The sequence below is a fragment of the Mauremys mutica genome, chromosome 12, assembly GCF_020497125.1.
Source record: "Mauremys mutica isolate MM-2020 ecotype Southern chromosome 12, ASM2049712v1, whole genome shotgun sequence".
NCBI lineage: Eukaryota > Metazoa > Chordata > Testudines > Geoemydidae > Mauremys > Mauremys mutica.
Window position 1 is genome coordinate 32,706,908 of NC_059083.1, and position 13,838 is coordinate 32,720,745.

General features: G+C 50.2%; 1 protein-coding gene across 1 annotated transcript; it reads right to left on the reverse strand.

The window, feature by feature from the left end:
• Positions 1–11,638: 11,638 nt before the first annotated feature.
• LOC123346684 (erythroid membrane-associated protein-like) lies at positions 11,639–12,300 on the reverse strand (the record flags this gene model as incomplete). Its single annotated transcript, XM_044984159.1, has 2 exons — positions 11,639–11,665; positions 11,773–12,300. Coding segments are annotated over 2 exons (555 nt in total), but the record flags the coding sequence as incomplete, so codon positions are not given.
• Positions 12,301–13,838: the final 1,538 nt, after the last annotated feature.

A 13,838-nucleotide genomic window follows, 5' to 3' on the forward strand; every position in this document is an offset into this window, starting at 1 on the left:
CAATTAGCATCCCAGCAATCCCTGTGCTTCCATCCATATTCAGCGCCATCTTTAAATGTTTTTTGTACTGCACGCTCTGTCTTCCCTTTTGGTCTGCGGGAATGGAGCCCGAACTGCTGAGGAAAATGCTGACGAGTCTTGCCAGCACTTCACGTTTGGCAGTCGAGTTATTCCTAAGATCCAAACTGACAGTAAGGACTCTGATGATATCAACTCGAGTAACACATACAACACGAGATTGCTTGTGGCATTCACGGACATGCTCAGCATTGTGGGACGCCACTTTTGGGCTCAGGAAAGAAGCAGTGAGTGGTGGGATCAAATCGTCATGCATTCTTCCAGATTGCAATAGCCACCCGCTTCTCCACCATCAGGGCAGCTCTCAATCTCGTGTCCTTGCGCCGCAGGATCGGGGCAAGCTGTGTTCTTGCACATAGGTTGTTAAACCCTGGGAATTGCGGGGAGCAGATTTAATCGGACTATATCCAGTATGACAGAAGTGATACCAGTATTTACTGACAGCTACAGATGATTTTTCAAAATAGGTAGAAAAATTTCCACTTAGAACTATGAGAGCACATGAGGGGAGAAGACGACATGTAAAATTATATATCGACATGGCTGTGCAGAGCAGGTACTGGCAGATCTAGGTTGTGAATTGAATCAGAGGTAAAAGTTTACTTTTTCAAGATATGGTCAATTACACAATCATGGCCGTGTGACGGGGCTGTTAGCAGCTACAAACTGAGCCATTCAGAAGCCAGCACCCTGGTCACTGAGAGCACCCAGGGCACCGGGTGCAGTTACAGTAGGAGGGACTGAGTAGTTTGGGTTTGGAAGGGCAGAGGGGATCACTTGCAGCTGTAGGGAGCCTGATGAGGTCACTAGCTCAGTGCTGAGAAGAAAGCAGCAGTATAAAATTCTCAATTGGAGCAGGAAGGGGCTCCACGTAACTGCTGCTATGTTGTGATGCACCATAAAAAGTCATAAAGACGCTTGGTGGAAGTTCCCCGGCAGACTGCCTGCTGCTTCATTCACACAGAGGTCTGCCAGCCAGGGGTTGCAGGAACTGATGGGGGAGCCCATTCACAGTTAGAAATTTAAAAATGAACATTGCCTGCAATTGCTTCATGAGGCTTCATGCTGTAAAATGTGAGTAACAACACATTTTTGTGTCTTGTCAGACAGTAAAAAACATGTTGTATATTAACCTATTTGCCAACATATTTCCCAATGTAATAACACAATAAGATTGGATAAGAAACCACAGTAATTACACATAAGTCAGTGAGAAATAGAGAAAGGAACGCAGATATTTCTGAAGGAAATTTTAAGGAAAAATTATCTATTTTTAGATTAATATTTCCCTGTGTTAAAAATTAGGAAAAACACATAGCTTCAGGAGCCCATGCCACCTAGACACCAGTAGACTGGATAAAAAGCACAAATGAATCTATTAAAAGATAATTTTAGGGTATTTATCTTCAAATAATCAAGGTAAGTTTAGGGCACTCTGCCATGAATGGCATATTGTGAATAAATCTTCAAAACTGAATTATTACATTGAAAATCTTCATGACGCATCAAGTTTAAAACAAAAAGGAGTCCTAGCAATGCCATGTGATGTGCCTCCTCTCAGACTCTGCTCAGCTAGATCTTCAAGAAATTAGGTTCAACAGCTAATTTCAAGGAATTAGATCAATCAGTCACTATTTTTACAGAGCATTAGAGAAGGTGGTGGAAAGAACCCAGAGGAATTGTGATGAATTTCCTGGAGAAACTTTATTTTCTTTGTACTCTAAACCTCACATGACAACAAAAATATCACCCTTTCAACTGATTTATGGTAAAAAAGAAAGGTTTGCCAAAAAGTTTCACCAAATTTCATGTTATGTGTCATCAAGTGCCGGCGTCTTTAATACATTTAAGTTAATTTGTGATGATCGAGTAAAGGAATACATTTGTTGTGTCCTTAGAACGAAGTACATGAAGAGCCTGGCAGTACACTGAAATCAATAGTGCACAGTGACAGTACATTGCCTGCAAATAACATGTCTAAAGAAAAATAAACTAAAAACTGGAGGTTGCAGAAGAGATTTCTATCGATAGGAAGAGAGCATTTGAGGTTGGGGACCGTGTTTTGATAATTGATGTGAGAAAAAGAAAGGAAGGGTCATATCTTGATTACCCATTTTATGTAGCTAGAAAGTTAAAAATCACATGAATTAATGCTGACAGAAGTTCAAAGATTATTTTATAATCTTGTTTGAGTTCACTTAAATATATTGCTTAATTAATTCTATCATTTTTTCAACTATTAATTTTCAAAGATGAAGAGCAGGAGGTGGGTGCATGTGCCCTGCCTTCAAGAGAGAAGCAGTGAAGATAATAAAGGGGGCAGGGGGAACAGAGAGAGCAGCTGCACATGTGTGTAGTTGTGATGTTGATGTAAGCAGAGTCAGGATGAGCCCCACCCTGACATCTGGTGGTAAATTATGGGGAGTGCGGAAAGTGTTGCATTGGTATTTCGGTTATTTGCATGGGCACTCCCACCCCACTTAGCATACCGCAAAGCAGCATGGGATGGTTACTTTCACAGCTGTGGGAGCCCCAATTTCGTTGTTATTGGGGCAGGAGGAATGAAATGTTGTCACCCTGATTGGGTAAATGGGGAACTAAAAAATTGTCTTGTGATGGGGGATTTCATTGTCAGCTGGATAGCGCTTGCTAGATGGGGCACATGGGTTCCAAAACCCATTGAAAGGAGAGAGGCTGGGGGCCAGTATCTGTACTTGGTGGTGCAGGATCCTTGTGTGAGCCAGAAGCACCAGTTCCACCTGTGCCTCTCTCCACTGTGGAATGTCAGAGTTAACTTTTGATTCCCTTAAGAATCGAGATGCAGGTTACTGAGCTGAATTCACTGGTACTGGGGCTCCCCTACTATGAGCTGAAATCACTGAAGAGCTGGCCTTGCTGAGCTGGACTTGCTGAGCTGAGAGCACTGTGCTAATGAGTGGAGCTGAAATCATTGAAGAGCTGGACTTGCTGAGCTGAGAGCACTGTGCTGATGAGTGGGGGAGCCTGAAGCAATACTGGCAGAGCAGAGTGGAGCAGTTTGTGCAGCCACTGGGTGAGTGGAGCTGAGCAGCTCGTGAGGACGGCTGGAGCGGATCACAAGACAGCTGGTGGACCAGAGCAGCTGGCAGAGTGGAGCAGCCCACAGAGTAAGCGGAGCTGAGCTGTTTGCGGGGACGACTAGTGGAAGCAGAACCCCACGAAGAGGCAGGGCAGCTGGCCCCGAACCACGTAAGGTGCCCCTTTCTACCTGGGCTGGGGAGGGGGACCTCTGCAAAGAGACTCTTGAACTCTGGGCTGCCTGACCCGGGTCAGAGACTTTTGAATTGTGGGACTTTTGGGACTGTGGGTGATTTAGGGGGGTTGCTGGACTCAAGGGCCCAGAGAGAAGGACACGGCCCAAGTTGCTGGGGTGGGTCTTTGCTCACGGTTTGGCCTATGAACTCCAGTTGAGGTATTTTCCAAATTTCATGCTTGTTGTTGTTTATCTTATGTAATTAAACCTTTTCTGCTACACCAAGAGTCTGTGCTTGCGAGAGGGGAAGTATTGCCTCCTTGAGGCGCCCAGGGGTGTGTGTAAGATTTTCCCAGGTCACTGGGTGGGGGCTCGAGCTGGTCTGCATTACGTTGTGGGGAAGGGACCCCTAGGTATTGAACCTGGCCCTTGCTGCTATCGTTTCAGCCTGGCAGAGGGGTTACATTTTTGGGGGCTCGTCCGGGATCCTGGGTCAGTACCCCTCGCAAGCACATCTTGAGTGATCCATTGAATTGGGAAAACTGCAAATTACCTTGTTGTTTTGACCTGTTGTATTGGGAACAGATTAGAGTTTGTATAATGGCCCTACTCTTGTTAGAGGACTGGTGCAAGGGGATGAATATTGACCCCAGGAACTGTGTTCTGGTAACGGGGGTGCTGGAGGCAGTTGTTGAGGGCTCAATTGAACCTACCTTAAGGTCATCCACTGAGTACCTGCGTAAGTGCAAAATGCGTGGGCGCATGTTTGTGAGGGAGGAGGGGGCTTTTGCTGTACTGTGTGAGCTGCCCTCGGCTGTGGACCCTCTACAGGTTCCAGGCTCGATAGCAGTGGAAGATGGTGAGTGGAAGGTAATAACCACTGGGAGCCAGCCCTCACCAGCCCCTACCCCTGATGTAGAGTTTTTAAAGAAAATGTCAGCCTTTTTGGGGAAAGAGGGAAAAACTTTGGCTGATATGGCGGGTCTGTTGGGCCTTAAGCCGGAAGCCCCACAACAGGAGCCTGCTCCTTCACCTGATGAGTGGGTGAAGGCTTTGGGGCGAGCATTAGAGAAAGTTATGCCAGCCCACCCTGAGTCAAGCCCCTATCGTAAGCTGAGGTTGTTTTCTGGGGGTCCCACCCCAATACCTGGGGAGGAAGCATTTGAGCCCTGGCTGGAGCACACCACTGAGATGCTGCAGAAGTGGGCGGTGCCTGATGCTGAAAAGAGAAGGTGACTAGTAGAGTGTCTCAGGGGGCCAGCCCTAGATGTGATTCGCACCCTAAAGCTCAGTAACCCAGGGGTCAAGGTGAAGGACTGCCTGGAGGCCCTGGATCACGCCTTTGGGAGAACTGAGGGTCCAGAGGATGCTTATTGCAAGTTCCTCAATGCAAGGCAACAAAAGGGAGAGAAGGGTTCTGCCTATATCCAGAGGTTGGAGAAGTTATTACAGAGAGCCATCATGAGGGGAGCAGTAGCAGTTGAGCAAATGGACCGGACTAGATTGGCTCAGGTTGTGAGAGGAATTCAGTATCAGAACCCAATCCTTCTCCACCTTTGATTAAGGGAACGGCAAGATAATCCACCAAGTTACTCTCGCCTGATAAAAGAGGTCCGAGAGGAAGAAGAGAGGCAGGCAGCTGGCGAGGTTTGGGAGGTGCAGCAACACCAGGCAACTGGCACAACATCCATGCGGACGCTCAAGGCACTAATGGTGAATCCTCAAGAGGAACTTATCCAGCAAGTGCAGGCACTGACACAGAAAGTGACTGAACTGGAGGATACCTTTGATTCAGCAAAGACTTCGAGGTGCAAGGAACCCTCTGGTACCATGGTCCAGAGGACTACGTTTAGAACCTCTGCACCACCCCGTCAGCAAGGGAAAGGACAATCCTTCTTCTGCTACTGGTGTGGCCAGGGTGGGCACATTGCTGCAAGGTGTCAGAATGCAGAGAATCCCATGCTGGTATATCAAAAGCTGAGGACCTCCTGGGGAAAGTCAGGAAACGGCCCCAGGGCCTGGGAAGGGAGCCGCCTAGGCCTGCCGGATGTGGAGGCTCCCCTGGAAGGAACCATGCGGCCCGAATCCCCCCAGGATTGATAGGACCCCGAGCGGAGGTCACTGTAAAGGTTGAAGGAACAGAATGTAGAGCAGTACTTGACACAGGATCCCAAGTGACCATCATATTCCAGTCTTTCTACCAGCAGATGCTTGGGCATCTGCCTATACAGCCCCTGACAGGACTTGGCCTGTGTGGCCTTAGCATGGATGAATACCCCTATCAGGGCTATGTCATAGTACACCTGGAATTCCCAGAAGAGATTGCTGGGGTAAGACAGGAGGTGGACACTGCTGCTTTAATATGCCCTGACCCCAAAGGAGCCTCTGATGTGTCCGTGCTAATAGGGACCAACTCCAACCTCTTTAGGATACTTGCCGATTACTGCAGACAGCAAGCAGGAGACCAATATCTGAACACCTTGGTGATACACACACACTGTGCCGCGGCCTACAGGAAAATTGAGGACACAAGAAAAGTGATGCCTGATTTGCCAGTAGGAGCACTGAGGTATGCGGGCCCGGTCCCTTTGGTGGTGCCTGCAATGTCAGAAAAGGAGGTGATTGTCAGGAGTACCTGCCTAAAAGGTAGTAAGGGAACATTAGCTGTGGCAGAGCAGCCAACCGAGGGAGGGCTCCCAGAGGGAGTGCTGGTTCTCAGTGGAGTCATAACCCTACCTGCTGAAGCCCAGGAGGAGGTGACTATCCTGGTTGCTAATGAAACACGCCGTGATGTGTTTGTAAAACCAGGGCAGAAGATTGCAGACATCTTTGAGCCTGAAAGCATTGTGAGACCGCAGTGTAAAGCTGAAGTTCCAATGATAGATCCTGCAAAGTTTGACTTCGGGGACTCACCACTGTCCGAGGAGTGGAAAGATCGCCTGAGGAAAAAGCTTTGTGAGAGATCCAAGGTGTTCTCACTACATGAGTGGGATGTGGGATGTGCCAAAGGAGTGGAACACCACATCAGGCTACAAGATCCCCGACCCTTCAGGGAGAGGTCTAGGAGGATTGCCCTCTCTGAGATGGAAGACGTGCGCCATCATCTTCAAGAGCTGATCGCAGCTGGTATCATTACAGAGTCCCGAAGCCCCTATGCTTCACCCATTGTGGTCGTTCGTAAAAAGAGTGGAAAAATCCGGATGTGTATTGACTATCGCACCCTAAACAGGCGCACTACAGTTGATCAATACACCATGCCTCGAGTACAAGATGCCTTGGACTGTTTGCTAGGTAGCCAGTGGTTCTCTGTATTGGATCTTCGGAGTGGATACTACCAGATCCCTCTGGGAGAAGAGGATAAGGAGAAGACAGCCTTCATCTGCCCGTTAGGGTTCTACCAGTTTGAACGCATGCCCCAAGGGATTTCTGGGGCCCCTGCCACATTTCAACGACTTATGGAGAAAGTTGTGGGAGACATGAATTTACTGCAAGTGTTAGTTTACTTGGACGACCTGATTGTGTTTGGAAGAACCTTGGAGGAACATGAAGAAAGACTTCTTAAAGTGCTCGATAGGTTGGAGGCATATGGTTTGAAGCTTTCAATTGACAAATGCCAGTTCTGCCAAACCTCAGTAAAGTATGTCAGTCACATCGTGTCCCAAGAGGGCGTGAGTACTGATCCCGATAAAATAGAAGCACTCACTACCTGGCCACGTCCCACTAACTACAGGGAACTCAAGACCTTTCTTGGATTTAGTGGCTACTACCGCAGATTTGTGAAGAACTATGCCACAATTGTAAAATCTCTGAATGATCTTACCAGGGGATACCAGTGCAACAAGTACAAATCTAAGACCCGGAATAAGAGGACGCCTCCAAAGCCTCCTGTGCAGAGACACTATGGCCCCTTCGAACCATTTGGGCCACGGTGGGATGAAAGATGTGAGAGGGCTTTTCGGGAAATCATTACTCGCCTAACTCATGCTCCCATCCTAGTCTTTGCTGATCCAAGCAAACCATTTATCCTGCATACTGATGCCAGTTTGGAGGGTCTGGGAGCAGTACTGTATCAGGATGAGGAAGGCCACCACAAACCTGTAGCCTTTGCCAGCCGAGGACTGTCTGACAGTGAAACTCGCTATCCCATCCACAAGCTGGAGTTCTTGGCTTTGAAATGGGCCATCACTGAGAAATTTCGAGACTACTTGTATGGTGCTCAGTTCCAGGTGTGGACAGACAACAACCCCCTGACTTATGTGCTAACAAGTGCTAAGTTGGATGCTACAGGGCAGAGATGGGTGGCCGCCTTGGCTAGCTATGAGTTCAGCATTCAATACCGATCCGGGAGAAGCAATGTAGATGCAGATGCATTGTCCAGACGTCCGCAGACACCTGAAGTTGCTGTGATACCCACAGATGGAGTGAGAGCTATTTGCAGCATGAGTCGCAGAGAGCCAGAGGCCCATGAGAGCCTTCATGGATGTGTTGCTGAAGCTTTGGGCCTTCCCCCTGAATGCGTGCCTTCTGCTTCAGTGAACTACATTGCATTGGACCAATCTCCCTTGCCCGTGCTCAATGCGGCTGACTGGCAGGAAGCCCAGCTGCAAGATACTGACATCCGTGATACACTACTTGCCAAAAGGGAGGGGCGAAGCCCAGCTGCGGTTGTCCCGCCCAACCCAGAAGGTAAGCTGCTATTGAGAGAATGGACCAAACTAAAACTGATTCAGGGAGTGCTACACCGCGTGACCACAGATCCTTTACAAAAACAAAGGACCCAACTAGTGCTGCCGAAAGAGTACAGAGGCCTGTCCATGAGGGCCCTGCATGATGACTTTGGACATTTAGGAATGGAGAGGACCCTGGAACTTATTCGCAGTAGGTTCTATTGGCCCCGGATGGCTGAAGATGTTCGCAGAAAATGTGAAACCTGCTCTCGATGTGTTCAAAGGAAAACTCTGCCCACAAGGGCTGCATATCTGAAAAACATCACCAGCAACAAGCCTCTGGAGCTGGTTTGCATTGATTTCTTGTCCTTAGAAGTAGACAAGAGGAATATTGGGAACATTCTAGTCGTGACCGACCATTATACGCGATATGCGCAGGCATATCCCACACGTGATCAGAAGGCCACCACTGTCGCTCGAGTACTGTGGGAAAAATATTTCTCAGTTTATGGATTCCCAGCCCGGATACACTCAGATCAGGGGCGGGACTTTGAAAGTCACCTTCTGAAGGAGGTGCTGAGGATAGCAGGAATTAAAAAGTCGAGGACAACGCCTTATCACCCGCAAGGTGATCCTCAGCCAGAGAGGTTCAACCGAACCCTATTAGATATGTTGGGGACTTTGCGGCCAGAACAGAAAGCAACCTGGAGCCAACATGTTGCATTTCTGGTGCACGCCTACAACGCCACAAAGAATGACGCTACGGGATTCACCCCGTATCTTTTGATGTTTGGGCGAGAACCAAGATTACCCATAGACCTGTGCTTTGGTGTATCCGAGGATGGAGATGGCTATGAAACTCATCAGCAATATGTATCCCGCCTACGAGAAAAGCTGCGGGATGCTTATCACTTAGCGGCATCTGCAGCTCGGAAGAATGCAGAGCGTACCAAACATCGATATGATGCTAGAGTACGTCTGGAAGAGCTCCAGCCAGGGGACAGAGTCCTGCTGCGAAATTTGGGTATTGCTGGCAAACACAAGATAGCTGACAGATGGAAGGCAATACCTTACTTGGTGATGGAAAAGCTAGGAGATCTGCCGGTCTACAAGATCAAACCTGAAGAGGGTCCAGGGCAGGCAAAGACTGTGCATAGAAACCTTTTGCTCCCTGTGGGGGAATTGGTGGGCAGCCCTTATGAGATGGGCCACAACAGGGCAAGTGGGCAGAATGAAGGTGCTGTACCAAAGCCACCTTCCAACATGGACAGGCGGCCCCCTGCAGCTAACCTACCCCTACTCAGCACATCTGAGAGTGAGTCTGAGGAGGAAGACACAACCATGGTGTATCCTGGGATGAAGACAAGATTTCAGTCTCGATCAGCTGAATCAAATGAGAGCACCTCCTCTTCCACCCTAAACCCCATGGCAGAAGTATTTAGGCCTATTCCTGATACCCCTGAGCCACTGGTGGGACCCCCATATGATGTCACGCCCGGGTTATTGGACAGCGGAGACATACAGGTGGAGGATGTCCTGAGCACCATCAACCCTCCACTGTTAGAACTGGAAATGCAGGGGCCTATAGCAGTATCTGAGGGGGACTCACAGGAAACTTCCCCATCCGTTACTCAAGAGGATGTCCCCCCTGCCACAGCAACAGAGATTCTCAATAGGCGAGACAGGGTAATAAGACCAGTGAAACGGTTAACTTATGATGCACCTGAGGTGACTAGTGAGGAGCCAATACATTTAGCACACAGGCTTGTGGAAGCTAAAGTGGGCTATCTGAGGCCGTTTGACGGGGGCCAGTAAGTTGGTACAGTAGGGAATGTGATTTATCGGGACGACAAATTCTCGGCTGGGGGGAGGATGTAAGCAGAGTCAGGATGAGCCCCACCCTGACATCTGGTGGTAAATTATGGGGAGTGCGGAAAGTGTTGCATTGGTATTTCGGTTATTTGCATGGGCACTCCCACCCCACTTAGCATACCGCAAAGCAGCATGGGATGGTTACTTTCACAGCTGTGGGAGCCCCAATTTCGTTGTTATTGGGGCAGGAGGAATGAAATGTTGTCACCCTGATTGGGTAAATGGGGAACTACAACATTGTCTTGTGATGGGGGGTTTCATTGTCAGCTGGATAGCGCTTGCTAGATGGGGCACATGGGTTCCAAAACCCATTGAAAGGAGAGAGGCTGGGGGCCAGTATCTGTACTTGGTGGTGCAGGATCCTTGTGTGAGCCAGAAGCACCAGTTCCACCTGTGCCTCTCTCCACTGTGGAATGTCAGAGTTAACTTTTGATTCCCTTAAGAATCGAGATGCAGGTTACTGAGCTGAATTCACTGGTACTGGGGCTCCCCTACTATGAGCTGAAATCACTGAAGAGCTGGCCTTGCTGAGCTGGACTTGCTGAGCTGAGAGCACTGTGCTAATGAGTGGAGCTGAAATCATTGAAGAGCTGGACTTGCTGAGCTGAGAGCACTGTGCTGATGAGTGGGGGAGCCTGAAGCAATACTGGCAGAGCAGAGTGGAGCAGTTTGTGCAGCCACTGGGTGAGTGGAGCTGAGCAGCTCGTGAGGACGGCTGGTGGACCAGAGCAGCTGGCAGAGTGGAGCAGCCCACAGAGTAAGCGGAGCTGAGCTGTTTGCGGGGACGACTAGTGGAAGCAGAACCCCACGAAGAGGCAGGGCAGCTGGCCCCGAACCACGTAAGGTGCCCCTTTCTACCTGGGCTGGGGAGGGGGACCTCTGCAAAGAGACTCTTGAACTCTGGGCTGCCTGACCCGGGTCAGAGACTTTTGAATTGTGGGACTTTTGGGACTGTGGGTGATTTAGGGGGGTTGCTGGACTCAAGGGCCCAGAGAGAAGGACACGGCCCAAGTTGCTGGGGTGGGTCTTTGCTCACGGTTTGGCCTATGAACTCCAGTTGAGGTATTTTCCAAATTTCATGCTTGTTGTTGTTTATCTTATGTAATTAAACCTTTTCTGCTACACCAAGAGTCTGTGCTTGCGAGAGGGGAAGTATTGCCTCCTTGAGGCGCCCAGGGGTGTGTGTAAGATTTTCCCAGGTCACTGGGTGGGGGCTCGAGCTGGTCTGCATTACGTTGTGGGGAAGGGACCCCTAGGTATTGAACCTGGCCCTTGCTGCTATCGTTTCAGCCTGGCAGAGGGGTTACATTTATAACACATGTACATTGTAACTGAACAACCCAGTCTGACAATTTAATAGTTTATTTTGTGAAGATAAATATTCTGGATTTCTTGAAATTCCACAATTGAAATACAAATGATGTCATTTAGAAAAGTTAAACTTCACTATAGATTTGAGGGAAAGATTAAAACAAATGTAAATAATTCCATTTCTACAAATATATTTATCTGCTTGTTTTTGAAATACTGTTGAAATGTGAATTAAAATATTTTTGTATTTACACCTTGTTACAAAAATATTTTCTAAATTAAAATAATCTTTTTTCTTTCATATTTTACACTGAGATTTCACAGGGGTAGAAAATTCTGACCGGAGTGAATGATCCCATCCACCCCCATCTGCTACCCCTGGGGCAGGGGACGGGAAAGGTGGGGGCTAGGGGTTCCCAGGTGTCCGGTTTTCGACTGGAACCTCCAGTTGAGAAGGGAAACTGGCAGCGTCTGGTCATCACAGGAAGTCCAGTTGCTGCAGTAACTGGCCCCCAACACAGGGGGTGGGAAGAGCAGCAGGGCTGGGAGGGGCCAGTCTGTGCCGCGGGGTCACTGTCAGGGACCGAGATTCCCTCCGGCCTGAGCTGGTACCGGGCAGATTATCAGGGGAGCCGCGTTTGTACCCCCAGCGTTGAGACCAGGACTGAAATAAGGGTGGAGCTTCCCGGAGAAGGTGTCAGTGAAAGTGAAGAGATGGGACCTGTCAGTCACATTGTAAAACGAGACCTCGCCCGCCTCATAGTCCAGGAAAATCCCCACCCAGCTGGGCCTGACGCTCACGGGGAGGGGGGTTGCGGAGGAGGTGAGGGCCTCGTATCCCCCATCCCTCAGCCACATGACCCAGAATCCATTCCCAGGTGAGAGTGTGACCTGCCCCTTCCTGATCACAGATTCCCTACAAACTCCTAGAATCCACTCAGTCTTGTCTCCCACCTCAACCTCCCAGTAACGCCTCCCACCCGCGAACCCCTCAGCACCCAGGACAAAGACATAAGTATCAAATCTCTCAGGGTTGTCGGGCAGATCCTGGCGTGTGTCTCCGAGTCTCACACATTTCCGATCCTCAGACAGGACGAGTTTGGGATGAGCCGTGTCTGGATCCATAGTCACATCCACTGGGGAGAGAGTCACAGGGTATGGCTACACTTACAAATCTGCAGCGCTGGTAGTTGCAGCGCTGGTCGTCCAGCTGTGCAGGGCCAGCGCTGGTGTGTGGCCACACTCACAGCTACCAGCGCTGCAGTGTGGCCACATTTGCAGAATTTGCAGCGCTGTTGGGAGTGATGAATTATGGGCAGCTATCCCAGCATTCAAGTGGCAGCAACGTGCTTTTCAAAAGAGGGGTGTGTGGGGCAGTGTGACAGGGACCGGGCGGGGAGAGAGAGAGTGGATTTTTGGAACTGACACTGTGCAAAATCAGAAAAATTTCCCACCCCCTTACTGTTAACTGCAAACAACCTGCATCCAACATACTCTTTCCCCCCTCTGCCCCCTCCCCCCGTTTCTCTCAAGCAAAGCAAACACTCAACCCCTGCAGGGGTTATCTCATTTCATTGTTGACAGTTGTTACAGATTAATGACAGCAAACAGGAGGTATGTTTGAAGCAGCTCCCGGTGCACGGAGCTCCGAATTGACAACAAAACAAAGAGAGGCTGCATAACAAAACAAAGGGAATAATTTAGTTAAAAGCATTCTGGGATACTCCTTATACCCTGGAGGCCAATAACAGCGCTGGTGAGTGTCCACACTTGATGACCAGCGCTGCAGAACCAGTGCTGCAACCCTTATACCCCAAGCAGACCTGGGTGTACGGCCAGCGCTGCAGCCAGGGAGTTGCAGCGCTGGTTGTGCCCTGCAAGTGTGGACAGGGTGTAATTGCAGCGCTGGAAAGCCTCTACCAGCGCTGCAACTTGCAAGTGTAGCCAAGCCCACAGAGTCAGGGCCGGGGGCAGGGGCTGGTCACTGGGATCAAAGGGAAATTAACCTGTGTCCCTGTTAATCGCTGGGGGGGGGGGGGGTTGTTGTCTGAGGGGAGTCAGGGCACCTCTGCCTGTGAGGAGACAATGAGGGGAAAGGGCAGGAGGGGAAAGGGGAGCGGGTGGGAAGGTGTCAGGGGAGGCGGGGGAGGGGAAGGGACAGGCTGATGCTGGGAGAGGAAAGGGGAGAGGAGGTGACAGGAGCAAAGGGGGAGGAGGGAGGGACATAGGGGTGGGGCAGGCACAAGGGCAATGGGGTGATAAGGGAAGGGAGGGGCACCAGGAGGACAGGGGTGTGAAGGGAAGGGCAGGTTCAAGGGGGCTGCAGGGGTGGAGAGGAGGGGTGGGCACCATGGCAGAAGAAGGGGATAGACCCCAGGAGGCACAGGGGAGCAAGGGAAGGGGCAGGCACCAGTGGGCAGAGGGGTGTGAGGGAATGGGGGGGAGCTCCAATGGGGCAGGGGAAATCAAGGGGCGGGTGAGCTGCCAGGGGGTGAGATGATGAGGCGTGGGGAGGTGGAACCATGGCGGGAGGGGAGCGAATGAACAGGCATCGGTGCCAAAGGGGCAGAATGGAGGGTGAGGGAGCAGGTGAGCAGAAGGGGGGCAGAGGAGTGTGGAGAAGAGCAGGACCTAGGGGGGCAGAGGCGTGTGCAGGGAGATGTGGGCACCAGGGGGGC